The sequence below is a fragment of the Numenius arquata genome, chromosome 1, assembly GCF_964106895.1.
Source record: "Numenius arquata chromosome 1, bNumArq3.hap1.1, whole genome shotgun sequence".
Classification (NCBI taxonomy): Eukaryota; Metazoa; Chordata; class Aves; order Charadriiformes; family Scolopacidae; genus Numenius; species Numenius arquata.
The window spans coordinates 110,695,128-110,722,384 of NC_133576.1; the positions used below are offsets into that span (position 1 = coordinate 110,695,128).

General features: G+C 38.8%; 1 protein-coding gene across 1 annotated transcript in view; it reads left to right on the plus strand.

Annotated features, from left to right (window-relative positions):
• Positions 1 to 27,257, plus strand: part of FNDC3A (fibronectin type III domain containing 3A) — a 107,223-nt gene that overhangs the window by 33,756 nt on the left and 46,210 nt on the right. Inside the window, exons 3-6 of the mRNA XM_074148101.1 lie at positions 16,227 to 16,303; positions 20,793 to 21,030; positions 24,001 to 24,273; positions 26,312 to 26,370. Of these exons, the coding sequence (XP_074004202.1) occupies positions 16,227 to 16,303; positions 20,793 to 21,030; positions 24,001 to 24,273; positions 26,312 to 26,370 (647 nt within the window). The remainder of the gene's footprint in view (positions 1 to 16,226; positions 16,304 to 20,792; positions 21,031 to 24,000; positions 24,274 to 26,311; positions 26,371 to 27,257) is intronic.

A 27,257-nucleotide genomic window follows, 5' to 3' on the forward strand; every position in this document is an offset into this window, starting at 1 on the left:
CTGAGGTTTTGTCAGCTTGCATGACTTACATGATCGTGACACTCTTCAACTTCATTAAAATCATGGTAATATAACTTCCCTTCCCCTTCGTCCTTTTGCAGACATTCAGCAATCTGTTTTACATCTAAAACAGTTTATTATCCAAATGAGGGAAAGGAAGAAGAGGAACAAGATAACAAGGTCATTACAAACATATAGCCTAGCTGTGCACAAATATAAACAGCTACTGTGTAATGTGACTTAAAGACCAATTACAAGCATGTAAGTTCAGCCATTTAAAGCCATTAAGAAACAGCATAATTACATGGAGTTTCAAACAAAGTTGGAAGGGCCAAATTCAGTGGTAGTAAATACAGCTATCCATAGTGTTGTTCTTGTTTTCTTTTTGCTAAAGAGAAGCTCTTTCTCACACTGCAAAGAACTTTCCAGAAAATGCAGTTGTCTGGAGCAGGTTCCCAAGGACACCATCCAAAGAGCCTCGGATTTTTTCAAGTGGCTGTACAGCACCCAATAACTTGTAGATGGGTCTCAAGTTAACGGCATTAGAGCTGCTAGAAAAGCTGACTACACCTTCCTTCCCTTTTGATTAATCAGCTGTTCTGTTAGCATATGGTCTAATCTCCTGTGCCTGTTCTAAATTTGTTTTTCCAGTAGCCCATTTTCCGGGGGTTTCACTTTTCCTTTCGGTGCTCTACATACGGGCCATCTTCATAAATACCATGTATATTGTGTTTCCCTTGGATGATCTTGACAGTTGTATTTGTAGGTAGAATGGATGTGCCTTCCAAGGCAACTGAGGAAAGAGCTGCAATAAGAACTATGAATGCCAAACCGATAGTCTGTATTATTGCTTCATTAATAATTCTTAAAAGGGGTTAATATGGAATTGTAGTTTCAATAAGATGTGAGGAAGTTACTGTGAGTAGGATAGTGAGTACTTCTCACGATGACCTCTTCGTAACAAAGTATTGCAACAACCCTAGAAGAATCTTATGAAATACAGACAGGCCATTTAAAGTAGAAGGACTGTGCTGTGCAAAGACCACAACAGGACCACAGGCTGAAACAAAGTCCCAAAGTGGGGAAAGCCCTACTTGTAAAACGCAGCTTTAGCAAAAAAAAACAAAACCAAGCTACTAAAGCAAGCAGTCAAATTTGCAGGAAGAGGGCAGGGAAAGAACTGTTAGGTCCGGGAGCTGTGACTTAACGATACTGCAGCCTTCTCTTCTAAGAATCAGAATGAAAGTTGAAGATGACGGAGAGGAGGGGAAAGATGTGTCTACAGAGAGTCGTCTCTTTTTCTGTGTTTTTCCCATGAGCTTTCTTCCCATGAGCTGCATTTAAGGTAGTCTCTTGAAACACAGCATTTAAGTGAAGTACTACTGTGTTACGTCCTCAACTGCTTTAGCCTTGAAGGAGTTGTGCTGTGAAAGGCACTGCTCTCTTGACAGAGTTAGCTCTTACTGTTTATGCAGCGAAGAGACCTCTCAGTAAAACTCTTTAAGTAGCAAGTAGGTTTAGAAAATTATATGAAACATACTTAAGTTTGCATTTATTCTTACTTTTTGTTATGCTTTCCATATATTTTGTTTCTTGGTTTGTGATCAGTCACAGAATTGTTTTGTTTGATTTTAACAAAAAAAAATAAGATTAATCATAGAATCATCCAGGTTGGAAGAGACCCTTGGGATCATCGAGTCCAACCATCTACCCTACACTACAAAGTTCTTCCCTATATCATATCCCCCAACACCACATCTAAACATCTCTTAAACACATCCAGGGATGGTGACTCAACCACCTCCCTGGGCAGCCTATTCCAATGCCCGACCACTCTTTCTGTGAAAAATTCTTTCCCAATGTTCAGTCTAAACCTACCCTGCTGGAGCTTGAAGCCATTCCCTCTTGTTCTGTCATTAATTACCTGTGCTAAGAGACCAGCACCAACCTCTCTACAGTGTCCTTTCAAGTAGTTGTAGAGAGTAATGAGGTCTCCCCTCAGCCTCCTCTTCCTCATACTAAACAGTCCCAGCTCCTTCAACCGCATATGATTTGTTTTCCAGGCCCTTCACCAGCTTCGTTGCCCTCCTAATCTTACCTAGATTTAAAATTCAGATTTAAATCTGAATTCTCATTTGACATTTTACTCTTATTTTCCAAAAGATATTACATACAAATAACGCCGTCTTGCAGGCAGATCCTTGGAGTGCCTAGAGCCCAAGATGAGTTTGGGTATTTGAGAAGCTACACTATTTTTTTTTCTTAAAGAGATTTTTTTTTCTCAATTGGATAGTAAGGGGTCAAAAGCAGAGTGACTGCCTCTGATTTGGTGTGACACCACTGGCCGTCCAGTTTTGGGGAGCATCTGGTGACTAAGCAATGCATCAATGAGTGAACATACTTAGTTAAGTTACAAGGGCAGTCTGAGCAACAGGAACCAGTTAAAGTTCTTCCAGCATGGATGAGTTTTAAAAATCACCTGCTAAGAGAGTTGAAAAATAAAAGTGAATATCAGCAAATGCTGAACAGAGATGCAGAGGACTGGCTGCTGTGAGCCTAACTTCCACTCATTTATCCAACTTGTACTGCAAGTGGGTACAAGAGGACTGCCAAGCATGAGGGTTTGAGACTGGTTGTTGATGGTTTGATAGCTTTTTGCTGTGGACTTCTGGCCCGTGTGTGTTAGAACAGTGCTTTTCTACACAGGTTTTAGATCTGACAAGATGTGTATGTAGCCTCTTCAAAAAACTATTTGTAAAAGGTGTGTTTTTATTCTTACTGCACGCTTCTAATTCTTACGCAAAGAAAGATTGCATAAAAAGGAGGAAAATGTACTCTGGAAATACCCTATATTTCTTGTAATTGCAGCTATATACGCTCTCAAGTTTCCTTGCATTGCTTTCCAGCAAAAACATGACAAATACTAGACTAGACTAGGAGTCTTATTCATGTGCCCACACAGCTTTATCTCTAGGTTGTTTCCCCAGTTTATCCTCTGACAGGTCTTTAAAATACCATCCAGAGCACTGATTTGTTCATAATAGCCTTCCAACTGTCCATTATGTTCATAGAATTTCAGTATGTTGTCATTTTTTTTCAGTCACCAAGCCTCATCCTCTCATCTGAAAAACAGATCCGTTATTTTTGATGGGAAAGAGTCTAGTCTCATGTTGTGGACAGCAGTTAAATAGAAGGGTGTTGGGTTTGGGATTCTTTTCAGAAGCACGTAAATGTACGTTGCTGGATCTTCTTATTGTATGGTGGTGTTGTGCTGCTGTGTCTGGATATTGGCAGGTAAACATATCTGTGCAGCTTCAGAGAACTGAATGGGAGGTCTCAAGTGCCTGGGAACGTGCTATATAGAAAAAGAAGGTAAGGTTATATCTATGTAGGATATAGCTTTGGGGGATATGAAGGCCAGTGGGAAGTAACTAGAAGGACGAGAGAATGCAGTTGTAAAGAACTATTCTCTATATAGTAAAGAACTATTTCTCTAAAGAGCTTCTAGCAGAGAAGCTAGAATTTTTTTTATGTTCTAAATTGTGAATGAAATAGGAAAGGATTGAATGCTAAAGCATGATGCACAGCTAGCCTAGAATGTAAATATATCCCTTCTTAATCACTCAGTGACCAATTCACTCGGGTATCTTTCAGCTTATGAGATATTCTAGAAACACTTTGCATTTCAGCAAAGCTGATCATCCAAACAACTCCAGTGGCATAGAAAATGTGGATTCCGGAAGTGGTAAAAGATCAACAGAACATGCATTGGCTATCTAAAGGATTGTTGTTTGAATGGTACCCCTGAACCGCGTGAAATGCAGTTATATACAATGCAAGGTCATGCATAAGATTAATAAATTATAAACAGGGATCTCCTCACTTGAAACTTGAGGAGGAGGAAGCAGGCAAGCTATTTGACCCACAAGGTAAGTGTTATCTTTAGTGTAATGTATCTAGAAAGGTTATTGTGATCATAAAATGCATCTGGACAGTTGTTGCTAGTAGAGCTTGGGACGTTTAGTAGCATTTTACAAGGTTCTGCTGAGACCTCAACTGTGATTTTATAATTTATGTTCACAAAAGATGACATGAAGCTGATTCCAGGTGTTGTAGGAAAGAGCTATTGGGATATTCAGGAGAATGAGGAGCTTGTTTTATAAAAAGAGAGTAGAAGAGCTTCGTTTGTTTGGCTAAAAATGAGTTTTGTTAGGAATAGGTAAGTAAACACCAGGGATTTAAAAAAAAAAAAAAAAAGTTAATGCCAGAGTTGGTTTAGAGCCCAGCTGGATGTCAAATGGCTATGCATAACTTTTATCTAATTTCAAGAAACCTCCTGGCTACATAGGAGAGTTGTGCTCTAGAACAGCTCTCTAGTGGGAGATGTATGGGTAAAAGAAATGACTGGTTTAAGATTGGTCTCGATGCTTTTATGTAGGATCCATTTGTGATGGATCTTGATGTATGATAATGGAGGAGAGAAATGAAGCAGCAATTGCAGGTGAATAGACTTGATTCATGAGGTCTTTTTCAGTCCCTGAGCCCTGACGGTCCAGGAATGGAAAATTTAAATCTCCTGCATCCAGACAGTAGTGAAGCAATAAATAGGTTTCTGCACAAAGGACGCGTTTACTTTCCAGCTATTAAGCAATTTTCTTGTCTCACCTCCTTAGTAGAGGGATATATTGATCCATACATAATGTATGGTAAGGAGCTCCACTGTATGTGTGTGTCTTTTTTCCCTTTCTTCTGGTTTGGAATGACAACTTCTATATGTCTGAGCCAAGTTAGTTGTTTCATCTCTGGCCCCTTGTTTGGCACAGGTAAGTAGATTCCTTACATAGTTCTTTCTGGCTCTGAGTTCATTTTGGCTGCCAAAGCAGTGAGTACATTACTTTCTAAAATGTATTTGGTTACAGAGCAAATTGAATTTGAAGAGCCTATGCAATGGCATAGGCTTATCTTTGTGTCTGGTCCCTGTTTACTGCTTTACCAGATACTTTCCTTCTGATAATACATATTTATTAGTGTTGTTGAAAGCTTTTTATCAAAAACAACCTTTGTCATAGATGCTCTTAATGTTTGAGCTTACATACTTGTCCTGTGTGATAACTTGCTTGGGATTTGGAGAAAATAATTCCTTGTTGAAGGGATCTGTAGAGAGTTTATTGTGAAGAATCAAGGAGCCTTTGTCACACAAAACACCCGAAAGACCAAATTTCAAATGCTAAAACAAGTTTAAAAGATAGAAATAATTTTTTTAAAAGCCTTTATTAGTTAGACTGTGGGGATTTTTTTTTTTTCGGCTAAGCCATACCCTGAAAAAAACTTTCAGATTGCTTTCAACAGTAAAACGTGAGGTTTGCAGTGGAAATTGGTTGAAGGTGTTTAGTGATCTGTACAACAGTAGAAACATTTCACTACAGGAGAGGCTGCGTGTGTCAGTAGTAAGCCTGGTGCCTTTCTGCATTGTGAAGTCTGAGAACATCAGGGTTTTTTATATGTACCCTGATTTTGGGTTAATTAATTTTGGACCAAATTTCAGCAAAGCTTTTTGGACGTGAAAATTCTTGTGTGTTGACCTTAAATCATCAGCAGAATCAGAAGTCTTAATCTAAATATTTAAGTATTTATCATGTCAGGTGCAATGTTACTAAGAATTTTCAAGATCATTAGTTTTTCAGTACAACCTTTATTTCCACTGTCTTCAGAACTTTCCCTATTGTAGCTGCCTTCATAGGCTTGTCTTGTTATTGGTAAAAAGATATAAAAAGTATGTCTCAGTGATGGACTGTAATCACAAAGGGTCACGTTGAGAGTGTCTGGATTCCACCTTAGTTCTAACTTCAGAAGCTTTTAGCTGCAGAAGTCTCAGACGCTGCCCAGGTCACACGCTGCATCATGACCTAATCCTAGAAAACACATTGAATCCATTGCTTCTCCTGTTCTGACCACAACATGACCATGGCATTCCCTACATGCCTGTAATTGTACAAAACATGAGGTCGCGGGGGGACAGCCAGAAGCCAGCTGTCAAAGACAGGCTAGAATAGAGACAACAGAGACAGTATAGAAATGTTGCCTTTCTCTCTCCCCAAAAAAGAAAGATAGGCTCTTTGTTTCCTGAGGCTATATTAAGTTTATCCCCAAATGCAAACAGTATCAGCAGCGGGAAATTGGCTAAAGCACTCGCCCAGGGTTGAGCTCTGAGGTTTTTAGCTCTATGAGGTACCACAGAATCTGAATCTGTAGCGCTCAATTCCAGCAGAGTCCCCTAGCCAGCAGGCACTGGGATATTCTGAGTTCAGGCTTTTTTTCATGTCATCTTTAGGAGATGGGCATTTTCATCTCATAAAAAGGTAAGATTCCAGAGGAAAACTACAAGAGAAGGCAGTCTGCTTTTTTCTGTCAATGTAATAGGGATTCCTGCATGATTTAGGTGAAGTCCTGTGTTCTGGTTCCTGTTTTAAAGGCTGGCTCTGTATTTCCCATTTAGAAGTTCTTGGATTAAAGGAGTTAAGCATCTCCAGCATGGACAAGAGCTTTATGTGTTGCATTTGAGTTTCTAGTGATCCATCTTCAGCACCACTGGCCCAGGTTATTCCATAGTCTGGTGTTCTCCTAGATCAGGGCAAACTGTGGGATTAATCTGCCTGAGCATAGCACAGAATTTAGCCTACCTACCAACTGAATAGGAAAACCTTCTTTTCCTGACTGGGAATCTACTCTCAGAAAACTTGATGTATTCTACTGAAATTGGACAGAAGAGTGACTAGAGCAGGCCTGAACCAGATATCTACTTGAAGATACGCTGTCTGTACTTAATGATTTGTGTCATTTGGTATGAGATGGCTCTCTGATAAATGTGCAGAAGCACAGAGCTGTCCTCCAGAGGCAGCCAGTGAATCACCCTGCTGAAGCCAAATGTTTGCTTTAGATGCTGTAAAATGTAAGGTGTGTAGCATCAGATGTTTTCAGTTTGGTCTTATGTCTCATTTTTGTCATGCGAAGATTGTGTAATTTGCTTGGGGCTTCTTCCCTACAGTTTGTGTCATGACAGAAGGATTTTACATTACCAAATGTCACCTTGTGAATTGTCAGCTTCAGGAATTGTTTTCTTCACTAATGATGTGAAACAAAACTGTGCAATAAAGTGTTACTTCAAAATTTATTTCATAGTTTAGAAACCTACATCTGAACATTTGTTTGTGGAACTGCAATGTTGGTAGAATCTTTGCTGGTGGACATACAAAAATAATTGTATGTGGTGAGTGTGAAGAGAGGAAGTCTTGTAGCACTGAAGTCTCTCCATTTCTTTGTATTGTTACAGAAGACCTTTTAATCTCTCCAGAACAGCAAACTTACCTAATGCAAGAATTGTATCTAAGAGAGTAAAATTTCAGTGGGACAGAGCTGTTGAGTGTGAGGGGGTTTATTTTTTTGTTTTGTTTTGGTTTGGTTTTTTAATTGACAGTTATGACTAACCTTTTACCTTTTCTAAGAACGGGATTTAGTCCTGGTTTTGCACATTAGAACTCTAGTTGTGAAGCCAATGTCATTCTATATTTACCTAGTTTCCCCTCTTTCTGCTAAATCACATAAAATCTTGGATTATGAGATGCCTGGAAAGCTGAGACATCTCATGTCCTGCTAACTTAGTTTTATGTCTTGCAGTTAGAAATTACCACTCCCAAAGTGGTTCCTTTAAAGAAAGAAGTGTGTGGTATTTATTTTAGATATTAGAAGGACTTCAGCTGCTTATAATAGTAATAATTTTTCTTCTTCTTTGATTTTATTTTAAAAGGACCATCTGAATCTGTACTGTATTTGTTTATATAATTAGCTTGAAGCCTAAACAACTCGGAGGTTTTCAAATGAAAGTACAGGTTATTAGTAGATTCCAGGAACTCAGAGTAGACATCTTTAGAGGTGTCTGCCTTGGATAGAAATAAACATTTGAGTTGGGCACCAGATTTTCTCTTGGCGGCCTTTTCTGGTATTAATTTCTTGCTTGAGTTTCTGACACTATATGTGTTGTAGTACTCAATCACAGTTTGCACAAACAGAATTCTATTATATCTACAGAGCCTTCTGTGTATTTTTATCCATAGTTTCAAAATACTTTACCCTAGAATTTGGTAAAATTGTTTCAGCATTTATATGTATGCTGTTGATTTTCTTAATGTATCCTATAAGTAATATTCGGTAAGTCATATTCAAGCCATAATTTGTATGTAGATATATATATATATACGTGCACACATATGTATAATATGTATAATAATTTGAGGGAGGAACATTAAGAAATTTGCACAAAAGAGGGGGGACTTCTCTGTACATAAGCTCAGAGACAGCAGAACGTGCCAGATAATTTTACACTCTAGTTTCAAATCAATGTAGCCAGGTAAGTATGCGCAGAAAAAATAATTCATTAGTGTAATAAATTGAATATAATGATGCCGAGAAGGCCTTTACAAGTAATTATACTACATAATTTAATTTTTGGCACAACCGGGCGGGAGTAGGGAGTGGAAGTTGAAGTTAGTGCTTGTTCCCTTCAAGATCTCTCTTCTCTGAATCAACATGCTCTTTTGTAGAAGCCACTGTCTACACATCAAAAACTGCCAACTGTTGAGACTCACTTGTATTTTTCATCTCTTAGCCACAACCAACTATCAGTAGTAATGCTTAACTTTATAAACTGTCTGGTCTGCAGTGCTATATGGCCAAAAAAATAATTCTGATTAGAAAAGCACAAATTCTAGTGGTAACAACTGTTACATGATTAAATTGTAGTACATCCTGAGTGTTGTGAATCAAATGGAACATGATTAAGCAGTATGCACAAATATTAAATATTAGTCTGAAAAAGTCATGGATCAATACTGCTTAGCGTAAGTGCTAGGAAATTAGGCTCTCCTTGAGGAAAAAAATACGCAAATACGCAATGCAGTTAGATGAGGAGTGAAGATAATTTTTCCTGCTAAGAATAAAAACATTTTCATCAAAGCTTCTCTTGTGTTAAGAATGGTATATCACATTTGTCTCCCTTTGAAATGCAATGATTTATGGTTCACCTGATACTGAAATTGGAAGACTTCAATGGAGAGAGAACAGTTTTTTGACATAACTCTTCCACAGTAACTAAATAATTACCTTAAGTCTAAACTTAAAACAGCAAACAAAATGGAGCAACGTAACAATCTCTGTTGCAGAGTACAAAGTCTGTGTTGTATTCCCACATTAACATCTTTGATTCATTGGTACTTTTTGTTAACAAAGCAGGATAGGGTTGATCACTGTGTCACACAATTACTTCTTCAGAAACTTCAACAATATATGTTTTAATCTATCTCAACAGACTAAAATCATCCTTGCGCAAGCTCCCAAGTTTAACTTCTCGTGTTGGTGAAGCTGCTCTGTTCTAAGATGTGGGGTTGTAGTCTTTTTAAATCACAAAATTGCACAATGGTCGTTGTTTAGAAACAAGTGAAATGAAAGTACGTTTAACATTTAAACATAGAAACCATTGTCACCTTTTTCCTTTGAACATAGGTGAGGCCATTATAAAAGAAAACTGATAGCTGTAGTAATGATAAAGTGCTATAGGAACCTGTCATCCTTCCACTTTGTCTGAGAAGAGACTTCACATCTTTCTTTTTTTTTTTTCCTGAATACATATGTATGGTTTCATGGGAAAGATCAGGATCTCATTAGGATGTAATCTTTAGAAATACTGTAGTTAGGCTTCATAGCTTTCTGCTCTTTTATCCATTATTCCAAAGTCTCTGTGGAGGAAACTGATGCTTTTTTTCCCCTTTTGAAAGGAACTATGTGACCGTTTTACCTTCAGTTTTTCCTTCCATTTGCCAGCCTGCAGTCTACTGATAGATGTTTGGGTTTTTTTGTTTGGTTTTTTTTTTTTGTAGCCAATTAATATATTTAAATTGATGTTGCTGCTTTGTCAGCTGCTGTTCCCCAGCTTTAGTGGCAAAAAGTAGACAGATGGATGGGGGAAGGGATTGTTTTGTCAGGATGAATTTAGAGCATAAGGAATATGTTAAATTGACAGCATTGCAAACTGAAGTCTTCTGATCGCCTGTGTCCTTGCAGTGTTTCACTGTTCCTTCTCGTGCCCCTTCCCCAGCTCAGGCCTAGCCGTAAGTTCTGTGTTTGCTTTTCTTCTTTCTCATTACTCGCCTTGATTACGTTGCACCTAATAAATGTAAAGCTGCTGATTCTTTTTGACAGTAGTTTTGGTTTTTTTTAGTGCCTGTTAACCTAAAGTACAAATTTGGCAATATTTTCCAGGCACAGCTTACAAGACAAATGCAGCCCAATTGGTGTAGTGGTTGTTGTTACTGGTTTTTTGTAATTAATTGTAGCTGCTGGGAGCCCAAAATAAAACTTTTGAAGTCTCAGCCATTATGTAAAAGACAGAGTGGTGCAACTATTTGTGGCATCTGGGACTATTGATTTACTGCAGCCCGTCAGTGTTGGAGGGGTGTGCTGCTACGTCAGCCGCGCGCTCTATTGTTTCAACTGCCGTGGCCTTTGTGTTTGATCCTGTCAGCGCTTGCGTCAGTGATGCATATCATCGCCTGCGTGATGTCAAAGTGTGGGTGTTCGGTTATAGAGCCATAGTTAACCTAATGTGCTGCAGTAAATCCTGAATGCTGTTTCCTCCTGGGGATAGCAGTGATTCATCGCCGTTCACATTAGACTAATGCTAAGTATAGCCGTGTTCATGAGCCGCAGTATCCACATAGATTAGTATCAAAGTCACTGCAGCTTTCTAAACCCGATGCCGGAAAGTGTGTGTTTGCCACCAGAGCTGTGTGCGCGCCTCCTTTCTTAGGTGTAAACGGATTAGCAGTTCAGCTAAAGGTAAATCCTATGGAAGGACTGGGGCTGGAGTAATCCCTTTATAACTTAATTATGCTAATTAACGTAAAAGCTTTCCGCTAAAGAACTCGGATCACACCAGCCAATGACGATCGATAGGCTACAGTCACGGCCAGAGCGGCGTTCCTGCGGGATGGCGAAGGAAGCCACCCTCGCCTGGGATGTCGCCCCCCGAAAACCCTCCTTGCCCGCTCCTTGAAGCCCAGGGGCCGCGTTGTGCCCAGGGCGTCTGCTGGTCCGGGTCCCCGCCGCGGCCCGGCCCGGGCAGGGCGGAGCGGAGCGGCGTGGAGCGGAGCGGGCCGCGGGGCGGAGCGGAACGGAACGGCGCGGAGCGGGCAGCCGCGCACCTGAGGGAGCCGCCTCCGCCCCGCCTGTCGCCCAGCAGCCGCCCGGCCCCGGCCCGCTGCCCAGCCCGAAATGAGCGGTAAGGTCTCCCCGGTGTAACCCCACAACAGCGGGGCGCGGCACCGCGGCGGATGGGGGAGAGCTGCGGTGGCTGGAAATGAAATAATAAAATAAAATAAAACGCGGGGGAATCCGAGCGCCGCTAAACCCCGCTGTCGGTGATGAGCGGGGTCCGGAGAGGAGGGTGGGCCGGCCCGGGGATGGGGTGCGGTGGCCCAGGCACGGCGAAAGGAGCGGGCGGGCTGTGGGCTGGGAGGCCATAGCGAGCCCAGGTTTTATAAGAGCGGGGCGATGGGCGGTGACTGCCCCGGAAGAGCATGGGCTCCCGGGCGGGGAGCGAGGGCTGGGAACGCTCGGTGAGCTCCTCTCTCCGGCTTAAACCGGAGCGATGCTTAATGGTTAAAATAAAAAGAAATCATGTATCTGTTAGGCGGGCGTTGGCGGTATCCTCATGTCGTCAGGAGTTACTATGTTTATATCGGTTAGTCGCGGTCCTAGCCATTACACAGCGCTTAATTGTGCGACATGTTTATGGGAGCCGTAATGAGCGTTGTGAGGTTTTTACAGTCAGCTCAAATAGGCGCGTTGGAGAACTTCACCTGCTGCTGCTGGGGCCCGGGGGAAGGTATTCCTCCCGTTGTTGGGATTTCTTTTATGTCTTTCCTGTTTCAGGACACGTATTCCAAGTTTTGTGTGATCTTCAGTAGGCACCTTGATTTTTTATTTTTAAACTTAGTACAAAATGCTTCCATAGACACCTTGTTCCATAGACAGTTTTCCCTTTTATAGTAGTGAAATAGCAAATTGCAGGGCAACAATAAACTGAGAGTGTGGTGAAACATCTGTTTTTTGGGTTCTTGGAGCAGAGAACTAAATAAACCTTTACTGTGTCTGAGTCATTCTTCAAGAATAAAGTATGAAACACAGCTATGTGTTTGTTTTGTCTCCCACAATACTTTTCCACTTCTCATGTAAGAGAACTTGTATACTTGAAAGTATATAGAAGATTCGAGACCTCCTTTTACAACAGTCAAGTCATCAACATTCATAGTGTAGTGATTTGGAGAAAGCCAATTCCATTTATGTGCAATACAGAAAATTAGATGTTTGCTTAACATGAATTCCTGATGCTGCTGTTTGATGGTACTTTATAATCAGTCTCACCTCATGATAAAACACATTGGCTTTGTCATGCACCAGCTTAGCCAATACCTAAAAGCATGAAAATTCCCCTTGCAGTGTATTTCACTAAAGTAGAGCCAAGATTTTCACATTACTTGTTTTTAATGGGAAAAAAATAATGATCTGTTTTTATAGCATATTAGCATTTTATCTTTAGATAGGAGAAAGCTTTTTTAATTTTTGCAGGTAGTAATATGTTTTCTGACAAGAAATCAGTAATTTCACTGTGAAAACCCTATGTTCGTTAAACTATAAGAGGTGCCAACTTTTTTTTCATGAATGTTCCTCTGCAATCTAACTTGATTCCACAACCACTTGGAAATCTAATCAGAAGTAAATTAAAGTTCACCCTTACGTCTTGAATATTAAAAATATATTTTCATTAGTTCTGGAACTGTAAAGTGCTAAAGATGGGATGCAAATTTTCAAACTACTAATTTGACTCTATTCTAACACTGCCATAATTTTTCAGGTTCGTACATTGCCTTTATATCTTTATTTTCGTGTCTGCTAGAATATGGGTATACTGAAAATGGCTTTGTGGATCAACCTTTGTACTTGACTGGCGATAACGGCTTTTTTTTGCTTGTTTGTCAGAGAGATTAAAGCACTAAATAAGCAAGCTTTCAAAAGATTGTTAGACAATATTCTTTAGGCGTTTAAAGCAAAACAAGACAGAAAAGCCAAACACAGAAATACCCGCCAGTGCACAAAGAAACAGGCTGTTCATGTTAGAGTTCCTTCATCCCCTGAAGACATTGAATTTGCTGTAAAAATTTAAAGTAACTGTGGTCTTAATTCTCAATTTACTGGAAAATTATATAGTTTAAAATTTTGAGTTTAATAAAAGTGTCAGTCTTTTGTATTCATGATGGAAAAACTATAAGCAATACAAGATGCAAGCTGTGTAAAATCCACCCTCTTGGAAGAATTGAAACCATTATTCGGTTGAATTGCAACTTATAATAAATATGCTTCCATTATTGTTTACCTTTTTGAATTTATTGTAAGCTAACACTTTAAAGCACTTTTTCAGCTTCTCTTTTGCTGCTTTTCACTTCACTTTCATTTGTTTTTAGAAAGAAAATATATCTACATTCTCCTGAATATATCTGTATTTTCTTGAATGAAACTTTCACTGAAACATTTTTGAGCTTCAGCTGAGTAAAAAGATATAATTTACTGTAGTCCTTGTATTTTTGCTGTTACTTAGTTCAGTTAATCTCTCAATTAAAATCTCAAGACCTTGTTCTTTAAAAGTCTCTTTCCCTTCTCCCCTAGCTGCAGGTTAACACTTAATCAATAATAAAGCTGTGATTCTTTTTAGGTAATACATTTCAAAACTTCTGTATCTTATTCTGAAGAAGACCATATAGTATGTGTAATCAAGTTGGATTACATGCTACTTTTTTAAAGACTGCTTTTTGTTCCTTTTCCCTGCTCTTGGCTCCCCAAGCTCTTGGCATTGGGACATAGTTATCTTTATTTTTCTGTCAAGTTCATACTTATCAGAATGAGGTATGCTAATCTTATATACCGTACTTTGCATTTACTTAGTATTTGCCATTTGCAGATCTTAACTGAGTTTATAAAACATTTATGTGGAACTATGAACACCTTTTCAGAAGTATTATTGAAACTTCACTAAGAGTTGGATCAGTGCTTTTGGTAGCCTCACTACACTGAATTGGAAATTTGGAGAATGTGGCTTGGAGTGTCTGAATCTCAACCCGATGCACTTGGCATGGGACCTGGTCAGATTATATTGTGTTTAATTATTAAAGAAAAACTGAAACTTCAGCAATTGTTGTCTTGTGTATTCTAAACGCAAGAATGCAAGGGTGTCTGTAGGCAGTCCCTCTTGAAGCCCGTGCCAGTGTGCTTGCTCTGATAGAGGCCAGTGTCAAATACTAAAGGGATGAGCATGTAACTTTCTTATTTGTAGCTTCCTGAACCAAAAGTAATACTTGTATTTTTTACAGCTCTTAACAGATTACCTCCCTCAATTTGTTCAATTTCTTCTGAACCTAGCCTTTAGTTTCCACAATGGTCTTAAAGCAAGGAATTACACAATTTAGCTGTACCTTTCATGAGAAATTCCTTTATTTGTTTTAAACCTTTTACCTGGTGATTTAATTTAATATCTCTGGTTCTTGCACATAAGAAACTGTAAATGATCTATCTTCCCATTTTTGGGCAGTTTGTGGGGTTTTTTAAATAGGTCTTTTGCTATTCCTCTGCTGCTAGTCCTTTTATATTTTAATCATCTTCAGATGGAAGAATTCCAGTCTCTAATCTTTCCTGATAAACAGGTAGAAAGCTACTGTAAACTTCTCTTTGTCTCTTTTTTTTTGTCCTTTTCTAGTTCTGTATGTTGTTTTTGAAAGGTGTGTGACCTTGCACATAGCACTCAAGATACTGAGGTAACACGTGGATTTATAGCATAGTGTAATAATGTTTTCTGCTTGTTCTCTGTTCTGTTAGTAATGATTTTTAATGTTCTTGTTCTTTCTGTGAATGCCACTGAACAACAATCAGCTGGTATTTCCTTAGAAATATATGTAGCAACTCCATAGTCTGTTTATTTACAGCTGATTTATGGCTTATTGCTGTGAATAAATACTTCTGGTTTTATCCAGGTGTATTGCTTTGCACTTATCAACACTTTCTTCTGCTTTTTTATCATCTGGTCATTGAGCACTGTGAGATCCTTTGCAGCTCTCTGAGAGCATACCGAAGATTTGTCACTTTGCTGTTCATTTCCTTTTCCGGAAGGTTTGTTAATATGTGGAACAGGTTCTTCTTTGCGTGCCTGTGGGATTCCTTTGGTCACTCCAGGCACTTTGAAACCTGATCAGTTACTTCTTCTCTTTGTTTCCTGTTCTTAAGCCAGTTAGTTATTCATGAGAAGCCCTTTTCCCAGTTTAACCAAAGGCAGTATTACTTCTTTAAGAGTCTTTGAGAGAGATTGTCAAAAGCTTTTTGAAAATCAAAGTGTGTCACAGTGTCCCTGTGCTCTTTGAAGGTATCAGATTTTCCAGGCAGTACTTTATCTACAAATGCCACCTTAACACCTCCCCATTGTGTCATATTAATCTAAGTGTCTGCGAACTCTGTTGTTTCCAGTTTGTGTGGTACAAGGATCATCACCATATCACAACTTTTCCCATTGCTAGGAGTAGACTTACTGGTTTGTAATACATTGGCCTTCCCCTGGGACCTTAAGTTAGTGTCCTGTTTGCCATCTCCCACTCTTCTGGTACTGAGACCACTTTAGGTGATAAGACCATAGTAACAGAGCAGCAATTTTGTAAGTAATTTTCTTTACAGCTCTTCATGCTGTATGCTATCTGGTTTCAGCAGTTTGTTTCAAATACTTTATATTGGTTTTGTTTCTGTTTTAAAGTCACGTCTGTTGTCTTTTCATCTTGGGACCCTTCTTTTGACTTGTCACCTGTCAAGAAGTTTTGACATAAGCTTTTCTGTGAGCTTACTGACAGAGAAGGGGAGAAATATCCACTGAATTTTTTTTAAATTTTGTTTCTGGGTTTGGTTGGTTTTTTTTTTCTGTTTCTTAAGCTTCTAAGAGTGCCCTGTGCTATAATTTTATCTGTACAGTTCATTGCCTTTGTTTATCCATGTTATCTTGTATATTTTCCACAGAGACTTTGCAGTTCAGTATGTTCTTTGAACTTTAAATGCTGCTGTACTGAATATTTCTGTAACCCATTCAGGTCCTGCTCAGGTTCCAATGATGTCCCCAAATGGTTCAGTGCCTACTATTTATGTGCCTCCTGGATATGCCCCACAGGTATGTCTCTTCATTTGATTCTTACTTTATTTCTTTTCATGCAAGTTACGGGAGTAGAACCTGCATAGCTAATTCAATAAATCAGTCAAGCAAGTAAATAAGGGGAGATATCCTGTAGTATCTTGGTGATACGAGACTTGTGACGATGTATATGTGCTTGTTTAGTTATATATTAACTACTTACATGACAATAACAAGCCCAGTTCCTTGTTGAATTCAGGATCCTAATGTACTCACTGCTTTCTGAACATAAAATACAATCATGACCCAAATAGCTCATTTTGCAGGACCTGAATTCTGGTTAGTGAATGTTTTCTCTTGGCACCAATATAATTTTATGTATATACATAGTTCATGTTGGGAAGTTCCCTGCAGGTAAGGAGTAAAACAGATCAATTAGAAAAAGTGTAGCAAACAACGTGGAAAAAATGTCAGCTGTCCATTGGGGATAAATTATCAAATAATACCTGTTTCCACAGCTTATCTTAAAATGGGGCTCTGATTTTCTCACTGCTGTGTGATTCCTAATTTAGATGCCTGAAAATTAAATGTGAGCTAGATAACCTGGACATTCTTTGAAGCAGATTAAAAGGATGATTCCTTTCGGCTATTCTGGACACTTGTATTATAATGAGATGTGTGGCTTTTTAGATGCTGTCTCTTTCTTTCCCTCAACTATAGAATGAGCCCAGGGGTCAGTAGGTCAGACCTGGAAGTTAGAGCAGATGAATACCACTCTCCATAACGTATGTCTGTCTTTCTCATGATGTTCTGTTGTTGTGACCAGTCTACCTCTGAGTCACCGTGCACCCCATGGTGTACACTCAGAAGAGTCTACAGCACGTAAAATGCAATCAAAAAACCTACAGTGTCCAGCAGATACTGGACTAATTATCTGAACTGCATAAAAATTGTCATCTAGCCAAAGAGAGTTAGGTTAGGCAGACTAATACATGGCATCTCCATGGTTTTACCTTTCATCTGTTGAAAGTTGGCTGATAAGTTGGTTGAAGTATCCTTCATAGTTGTGTTCCCAAACAGACAGAAGAAACATGAATTAAAAATAATCAGGAAAGTCCATGTATCTTTAGGTCATAGTAAAAAGTCTTGATTCCTGTTAGAATTCATTTTTAAAGAGCTGGAAATATTTTTTGAGATTACTGGAGTGCAAAATTTTACCATACTTAATTTCAGTTGATGAAGTACTTAATGTTTAAGAAGTTGCGTAACCTATGACAGTCTGAGTGATCTATATGAAATTCCTTATCCATCCTTTGAGGACAGCTTGCAGCGGACAGGCTGAAGGACTGGGCCTTGTTGAGGCACGCTTGTTAGCCTTTCACTGGAGCTTGTTAGTGCAAGAAGTGTTGTGCTAACACAGCTCTCTGACTTTGGAACTGAAGGTGCCTCACATCTATCCAGCTTAGAGAACAGGTGGAATGAGCTCATGTCTGCTGTTTGCATCTGAGTAGCAGTATCGTAGCCTGGGAAAACCTGTAGTTTGTAAGGCTTCTGAAGTATTTACTGCTGACAAAACATACCAGCCATGTGGTTTATGATGGAATTCCTGTTACAAGCTGGAAGGTTTGATAGTGGTCTTGCAGACAGGAAAGTCTAACACTATTGAGCTAAGAGTTATCCCAGATTTAATGCAGTCCCAGCAAAGTAACTTACATGGTTTCTTCAGGTATAGTATATTTTTAAATGTTAGGAACTGCAGATTTTGAGAAAATGGAAACCAGCTAAATGTCTAAAACTGTCAGCCTGGAAGAACAACTTCAGCATAACCATCTTTTGTCTAACCGTTTTAATTTAGTTTTATTATGCCTCTGCTTGCTTCAAGTCCTGTTGTGTAGTGATACAACATACTGTCCTCTGTTTGAAGTTGGGGGTAACTATAGAATAAAGCATATTTATTTTTCTCATATCACATAAATAAGAAGCGAGTCGTAAGTTGATTTACTTCTCCCTTCCTCTCCTTTTGGGACTGTAGTTCTAAAACTCTGAAAGAAAACAAATGTCGTAGAATGGTTTGGGTTGGAAGGGACCTTAAAGATCATCTTGTTCCAACCCCCCTTTCACTGGAGCAGATTGCTTAAAGCTCCATCCAACCTGGCCTTGAACACTTCCAGGGATGGGGCATCCACAGCTTCTCAGGGCAACCTGTGTCTCACCACCCTCACAGTAAAGAATTTCTTCCTAATATCTAATCTAAATCTACCCCCTTCTAGTTTCAAACCATTACCATTCTACAGTCCTCCCAATCTTTCCTGTAGGCCCCGCTTAGGTACTGGAAAGCTGCTACGAGGTCTCCCCGGAGCCTTCTCTTCTCCATCTCATCTTTATTCATCTTCTCCAAGCTGTCTGTAGTGAGTTTTCCAGTGATGTTTGGTTGGTTCACTCAACCAAACAGGCCTATGCCAGAACTGTGTTTTGCTAGCACAATTAGGATAATAGATGACTTGTTTATTTTTTAACTTAAGATGATATGCTTGACATGGTGCACTTAGTGCTTCTTGGAGGGTTTTTATCTGTGTTGTTGCCTGATAGAGGCTTACCGTTGAGTTGATGTTTGATTTAGAGACACAGTTACGGACTTGTCAAACTCTTCATTTTACACTATTAAACTTAAGGTTCCTACTGCTATGAATCGGGTACCTATTTCTGAGTTACTTAGGCTATTAGCAGACGCAAGAAAACAAATAAATTATAAACTAAGTAGCCTGTTGGTTTGGGTTTTTTATGGAAGCTGCTCCTCTGTAATCTGAATCTGCTCATAAAATCATGATAAATTGCAAGTTTTTTTGTGTAAGCAAAAAGGACTTAAATAATTAAAACTATGTTTCAGTGTTTAGAGAATTTCATTGGACAGCAGAAGTGCTAGCCATATTTACTGCTGTTAATATATCCTGCCTTTAGATGCCACACTGCTGTAGTTGCACAGATATGAAGTGTTGTCGTTAGTGAAATTACTCTTCCCCAATAAGGCACGATTTTTGTATACTGAAAAGAGTCAGCCCATTTTTTAAAGTCACACAGTATGTACGTATTTTACAGTTGTGTTCACTTAGGCCATTTATATTAATTTCCAGCTCTATTTATTTAAGTAAGGTGGAATCAGCTCTGCTGTGTACATACTTTTATGTCTTCTGAATGTTAATGCATATGCATAGAGATCTTCATTCTACCATTACACTGGAAGCATGCAGCTGTGTCTACATAACTGTCTTTCTCAGAACAGTGAAGTTTTGAAATAATTTCGTAGTCTAACCTCACTTACTTGCATTGGTCCAGCTAGGACAATTTTGGGGTGTACAAATTAGATGTCTGTCAGAGAAAACAAAAGCAGAAGCTGTGTTCCAGAGGTACCAGGTGCACACCAACCCCTAATGGAGACACAGTAGAACCAATGATTGATCCTCTAAGCAGCTTTCTGTCACGGACTTGGTGGAAGTGTTCACGCCAGGGCATGGGACTAAATCAAGCCAAGCATAATGCCCTTAAGCTTAAACAGTGGAGTTGAAAGCAGCTTAGCACTAAGTGCTTTGATGTATTGATCTGCTGCTGTTGCACCGAGTTACTCATTGGTGTATGTGTGCATGTCCCCACCTTGTTTCAAAGGTCAGTGAAAACTTAAGTCACAGGGTGCCTTGTCCCCTGCTTTTGAATATAGTCATAATATTCTAGATTCCTTTGTTCTTCTTCCCCTTTTCTGGATGTTTCATCCAAGAACTTAGATTGCAGTCCCTGCTGTGGCATTATTTTACTAGGAAGTGGAGAACAATTTATTCTTCGGCATTCCAGACACTAAAGTTATTGACACCATGATACGTACAAGGCAAACTGTGCCAAGATCATCTCTAGATATTACCAACAGTCATGTATTTTTGTGAATGTAACACTAGTCAGACAAACATCTAGAGAGGGTCATGATGGCAGGCTTCCCTGTCTGTGATACGCTTCAGGGAGGGACCCCTGTTTCTGGTCCAGTTGATGACTGACCCTCGTTTAGTGAAGAGTATTTTCTGCTTTGGTACTTTGTGCCTGCTCTCCCTCAGACCCCTACACCCACCAAATCACTTCTAGGGAATAATCTAGTTGTTGTACTGTAGAACCAACCATAGGATCAGTGTAGTGAAAACAGGACCCTGAGGCGAAGTTAGGCTCATGCTGTAAATATACCCGGTTGTTTATAAGATGTTGTTACAGTCAGATTTTTTTAACAGTATTTTTCAGCATCACATTGAGAAATTATTGGCATTACTGCAGTTAATACACTTTAAAAGAGCGGAAATTCCACTTTAATAGTCGTGGTTTTTCTTAGACTCTCATGTTTTCCTTTCTTCAAATGTAAGGGTTTTACCATGACTAGCTTTGTTTAAGTATTTATAGAAACACACCTTTCAGACTGTCATTCCAAACACATTAATTCTTTTGCTTGTTACTAAGCACTTCTCTTTTTTGGTGTGTGGTGTCTCTCTCTGTACAGGTTATTGAGGATAACGGTGTTCGAAGGGTTGTGGTGGTCCCCCAGGCTCCAGAATTTCATCCTGGTGGTCATGCAGTGATACACAGGCCTCCGCATCCCCCACTGCCTGGCTTCCTTCCTCTTCCAGCCATGATACCCCCTCCACCACGTCATATGTATTCACCTGTGACCGGAGCTGGTGACATGGCAACACAGTACATTCCACAGTACCACACCTCACAAGTATATGGCGACATGGGTAAGTAGCTTAGCGAATATTGCAAGTTCTATCGAAGGAAATAATGCTCTACCCATTTCCAGCATCTGTTACGCTGATGTATGGGCTTTATCAAGGAAGTTCTTTATAGCTTGAATGGAAGCAATACACAAAAGTTTCATGAGGATACCATTCTTGTTTTTACTGAAGCTTATTATTCTAGAAGAAGTTCTTTTCGTTAATTTGACTTGTCTGTTAAGTGATCCATTAAAAATACAGGTTATTTCTTATGTGTATCAGTTACAGATTTGCCCAGGAAAGCAACGCGGGAAGTGTTTGTAGTGATTCAGTTGTTGTCTTTCCCTGAGATTAAATGTTTAAATCCATACCTGGGCACTGTTCTGAGATCTCATGTCTTGCAGGTATCCTGTTTGAAGCATGAAACAGGAGTTTTTAGTATTGATTATGAAAAAAGATTGCTATTTTTCATAAAACTGTATGCATTTAGTCCAATGTCCATATTGAGGACCAACTTGAGTAATCAGGTGCAACCAACCTAAACTTAATACTGTAGTTGAAGTTGTCTTTGGCAGTGCTATTGACATCTGCCTTTAATACTGTTTAGTGGCAAAGCATATGTGTCTGCTAACTCAGGGGTTGGGTTCTTAGACTAATATTTACATTTCTGGTAGACTTGCTTTTCTTTAGATAAACTTCTGTTATAAAGCAGGTGCTGACCTTGAAAGACTTTCAGAGAGCAGTGCCAGGTTGCTGTTTTTAGAGAAAGAAGCTAGAAGCTACGGGGGTGAGGGGAGGGGAACTAAACACAGCTTTGTCATGTCGCTGTAGATACGTAGATTCTCAGTGTTCTGTGCTATTACTAAAATCATCTAAACATGTCCTCCATGCAGTCAATGTGCTTAAAAAGCCATCAGCTAAGAATATACTGATGTCTTGATCTTGCTGAAATTCTTAGTGTTTGTGTATTCTTAAGCTGTACTTTATTTCTTTCTTGCACTACTTTGATAACAGTACATTATTAGATGCTCTTTGGGTGCTTATTTATATTTTTATTCATTTCTTGGTTTCCTGTAGATGGTAGTTGTTTTCTTTTAGTTTGCTAAATTAAGAGATTGGAGTATGATAATTAAATGAATAAAAGATAAAGGATAATTCAGAATGGAATAATATTTTTTACTTTTCTGCTGCTAGGTTATATCCCTTTAAATATGAATTCAGTGATAGTGTGCTAAACCACTAATGTAACAAAAAATGATAAAGTGGGATTCATTGGTTTTGCTTTGTTTTAAATATATATGGAAAATGGCCTTGGATTTAGGGAATTAGAAGACTAGGGATGCTTTGATTTGCTACGTGTTTTCAACAGATTTCGTATTTAATTCTGGACCACTGACTTTGGCTATGGTTTTCAGAGGTCAAAGTCCACAGTTAGGCTCCTATATGAGCGATCTGAATTTAAGGGGGGAGGGGTGGGAACAGAAGCACTTAGAGTGTGGTAGTTCTCTAATAAGAGCATTTAAGTCTCTAATAGTAGTGAAAATCAAATTTCTAAATTGTCACAGCTTATCTAGTAGTCCTCTGTCAAATTTTCTGGGAATTAAGCTGACCTATAAAAACAGAAACTGAAAAGTTCTCTGATTTTGTAATTTCATCCGTCTTGCAAGGAATTTTTTATTTGATCTTGTTTTCTTCCTTCTTCAGACTGAGTGATCCAACTTACCTGAAAATGAACAAATTCTGCGGGTTTTGAAGGATGTATTTTTTTCAACGCTTTCATCATTTATCATAGATCAGGTTACACTGAGGAAAGAGTTGGTGCCATGTGGTGCACTGTTTTAAAGTCATGAGTCAGTAAGCTGTTTCTAAGCTCTCCTGGTTTAAGTCCAGCCGACAACTAAACACCACTCACAGCCACTCGCTCACTGTGCCCCCGCTGCCCCGCAGTGGGGTGGGGAGGAGAATGTGGGGAAAAAAAAGTTAAACTCATTGGTTGAGATAAAGACAGTTTAATAGGACAGCAAAGGAAGAGAGAATAATAATTAATATATACATACATATATATGTACAAAGCAAGTGATGTACAGTACAATTGCTCACTACCCTCTGACCGATGCCCATCCCATCCCCAAGCATTGATCACCCGTCCCCTCGGCCAACTCCCCCCCAGTTTGTATACTGAGCATGACATCGTGTGGTATGGAATATCCCTTTGGCCAGTTTGGGTCAGCTGTCCTGGTTATGCTCCCTCACAGCTTCTTGTGCACCTCCTCGCTGGCAGAGCATGGGAAGCTGAAAAGTCCTTGACTCAGTATAAGCACTACTTAGCAACAACTAAAACATCAGTATGTTATCAACATTATTCTCATACTAAATCAAAACCACAGCACTGTTTTTTTCATTACATTTTTCATTACTTTTTTCCAAAGCCATGTTTTGACTTAGAGATGGGACTTTGGTGATACTGCGGCAATGCCTCAGATTATTGTATAATGTACTTACCAGACATAGCCATACTATCTTCAGTCTTTTAGTGTCTTTCAGTTGCCCTGAAAGATTATGCTTTTGTGGGGCTTTTCCCTGTTGATTTCTGCTGAAGCACCGTTAAAGTAAGAGCTCTGGTTGCATTCCAAAACTTAAAACTTCTGTATTTTTTATTCAGCATTAGAGCAAACCTCCTCCCATGTAATAAAGTAGCAGTTTTTGCCTGTGTTGACTTTATCCTGTACCTTACAGCTCAAGGAAGATTATAGAAACATTTTAAGAATAATTTTTAAGTAGAAAAAAGATGCACCAAGGAAAGATTGCACTTTCTCCCCTAATACGTTGCTAATGTCCAATTAGTCTATATCAGTTTACCTGCTGGACACTTCAGTTTTCCAATAGGAGCACACAAGCGCGCACTTAATGCACATAGCATTTTTAAATAGATTTTTAATTATATTCTGTTCTTAGTGATTATTTTAAAATTTTTTCTTCTTTACTTTCATTTAGATACTTTGCCTGGTCATGGAAGATCCAACTTTAGAGACGAAAGGTCTAGTAAAACATATGAAAGGTTACAAAAAAAATTAAAAGATCGACATGGAACTCAGAAGGATAAGTTAAACAGTCCTCCATCGTCTCCTCAGAAATGTCCATCTCCTACAAGTGAACATAATGGACTTACAAAAGGACAGGATGCAGCTGGTATAAGCACAGGTTCTACCAAAAGCAAGTCTTTGGGTAAAGGAAAAAGCAATTCTCAGACAGAGGCAGAAGTAGAAGGTAAGTGTTAACAAAGATAATATATATATTATGCAGGTCCAGTGTCTGGATGAGCATAGCGTTTGTAGATAGAACACTACACTTTGACAGTCTTGGAGTTGAGTAGTAGCCCATAATTGCCCTGACTTACATAGAACGGAGTTAAGGTGGATCAGCCCACTCATCACATTGGAACGATGAGCCTAAGAGAACAAAACTACTGACATGCAAGTCTCTATGTAGATTTGAGCAAATCTTATTAGTCATACTTCATAACACTATTTAAAGAAATATCTGTGCTTTGTCCAAAGTTATCGGTGCTTACATTTTAAGGAATCACTTAATATTGATGGCCTGCTTGATATTGCAGAAAACACGGAAAGAACCAGGTGTCTGATACAGGAAACATACGTTCAACTCATTAAAGAGGAGTATTTTGTAAAAGAGAACTGTTGTTACATGAAATTAGCATAACACCTGCCCCTATCAAGTCATTCTTGAAAGGCCTTTGTAGAAAAAGACTGGTGCTCACACTAGTCTGCGTGAGTTCGTGTTTTCTAAGACGCTACCATAGGGACTGTGTTTGTTATTAATACCTTTATTTCACTGGAAAACCTGTGATCTCATAAATGGACTGAATTCACTCAATCTTGGTCATGCAGTTGTTGTTGAATCTGATGATGTCGCTATGCAGCTTTCAGGTTACTGACATTGCACTTCAGATTCAGAACATAATGTCAAAGACTTGTCATCAGCCAAGTACAATTTTCTCAGAACAGGGACCTGTAACTAGTGATGCTGAGGGAAATAAACTATGTTTTTCTCAACTCACTGAAGTTTGCTTTGAGGTGATTATTTAGCGCTACTGTATGTTCAGTTGCTGTAAACCAAAAGGAATATGAAGAAAGTATGTCTAACCAAGACCAGGAAATCTCAACCTATCAGAGCTGTTTAAAAACGTGTAGATGGTAGCCTCTGAAAGTTTAGTACCAAGGGATGCCTTTGAGATACAACCTGAATTCAGGAGTTGGGAATTACTACTCCTCCAAGCTAGAATACTTGTCGCTATAGTTCTAGAGTGGCATTTGTCTTGACTTCTGTTTACTTTCTGTTAGTTGGTATTTATCTGTGAGCTAACTCTACCAAGGCACAGGTGATAAAATATAGTGTTGCTTACATATGTTACGAAAGTTATGTTAATGGTTCCTTATAAGCATTTTATATGAAAAATGCTAAAGTCCACTTTTCAAAATTATTTAATTCAGGAGACATTTGGAAAAAATATGTACTGTGACTTAGATTTGTAATAACAAACAGAAGTCAGAATTGCTTTTAATTAGTTTCATTTGACCTATTTTTTTTTAAAGAATTTTGTCAGGCTAGGTTTTTCTTTTACTTTATGTTTTAGTTCAAGGCAGTGAATTAAAAATGCTTGGCCACACCTCCAAAACACAGAGTAGCCTATTCACTTATACTATTGAGAAAATAAAATTTTAATATTGTGGAGGAGAAAGCACATAGAACACTTCTGATAAACTTTGAGTGCTTTATAAAGCTCAGCTGTACCTTCAGCTGAAACAAAACACCTTAGATTCTTTCCCTGAGATGTAATTGAAGGCTAAGCTGAGGTTTGCCCTTGCAATTGAGGGAGGCCAGCAGTGGTACCAGTTGTCTTCCAGCTGATGTGCAATAACGTATTTAAACTACTGTAACTTGACTGCATCTGCATCCAAAGAGAAATCTATAGGAAACATCTCAGCCAAGAGCTTAAGTTCCCTACAGCAGTAGTTTATTTAAAGTTATACATTAATAAAATATAATCAGGCTTTCTGTGTTCCATAAATCATAGAACAGATTTAGAAATAGTTTTATATGAGCAACTTCTTCGGGAGTCTTTTTGGTTTTATGTTGCCCTAGATGAATGCAAGTTGGCACGGTGTTCTGTTTTAGAAATACTTTAGTCTACATGCAGTTGTTGAATTTGAATAGCTAGTTCACTCTAAAGTCACTGAACAATATTCATGGGTACTTCTTGTTTGTTTCGATTTTGTTTTTCAAGAAAAGGATGAAGAAACAAAAGCACTTGAAGCACTTCTTTCTAATATAGCCAAGCCGGTGGTAAGTAAATAAAGCTTTCCATAGAATCAGAGTGTACCTGTTCCTATTTTACACAGTTACACCTCCTTTTCTCTCTCCAAGTTTAAAGGATCTCTTACTTCCCTCACTAAAGAAAACTCGTTTAACTTATAGTCACTGAAATGTAAATGATCAAGGCAATATTTAGTATATTAACATTTATGAAGATAAAATTGTCTTGACCCTTATTATGTGGAATTCTTCTGGGCCACTCTGTGAAATCTCAATATTAACAGATTTATAAAAATATGTATATAGAAAGAGCTTGTAATGTTGCCAGTAACATAGTGGTGATGCTTAACATCATCTCTTACTATAAAATTTTATCTCAATTTCCTGTAACATTGTTTAATTTTAACTGTTCAGGCAACAATTTCACACCCCGGATATCTCTAGCCATGAGAGATATCTGGTGAGGTTTTGGAAAACCTTATTTGAAAAGTAAACAAGAATTATGACAGATTTCTCTTTAAGAATCTCTGGCACCTCCAGGAAAGAGAGACATAAAATTCTCCAAGGAAGGTGGCTGTCAGCAGTGGGCTTCTGACGTGCCTGCTTGAAAAGCAAGCTGTTTGTTATTTTTACAAGCAGAGTGATAATGAAAGGATTATGGGAGTCTGAATGTCTTGTTGGTAAGACTCAAGAGTGGTGGGGATAGTGGGCAGTAGTAGCAAGAGACTGAAATCACATGAGAAAGGTGAAGGTTGGTGAGGCAAGGATACCAGAACTTTCTTGAGAGACTAAAGGGCTGAAGTCTGGGGTGAAGTAAACGAGGAATACAGACTGGAATGAAGAACTGTTGATTAGGGTCATACTTTGAGAAGCCGGAGAAGAGGGGTCAGAAGGGGTTATGGCGCTAAGAAATGAAT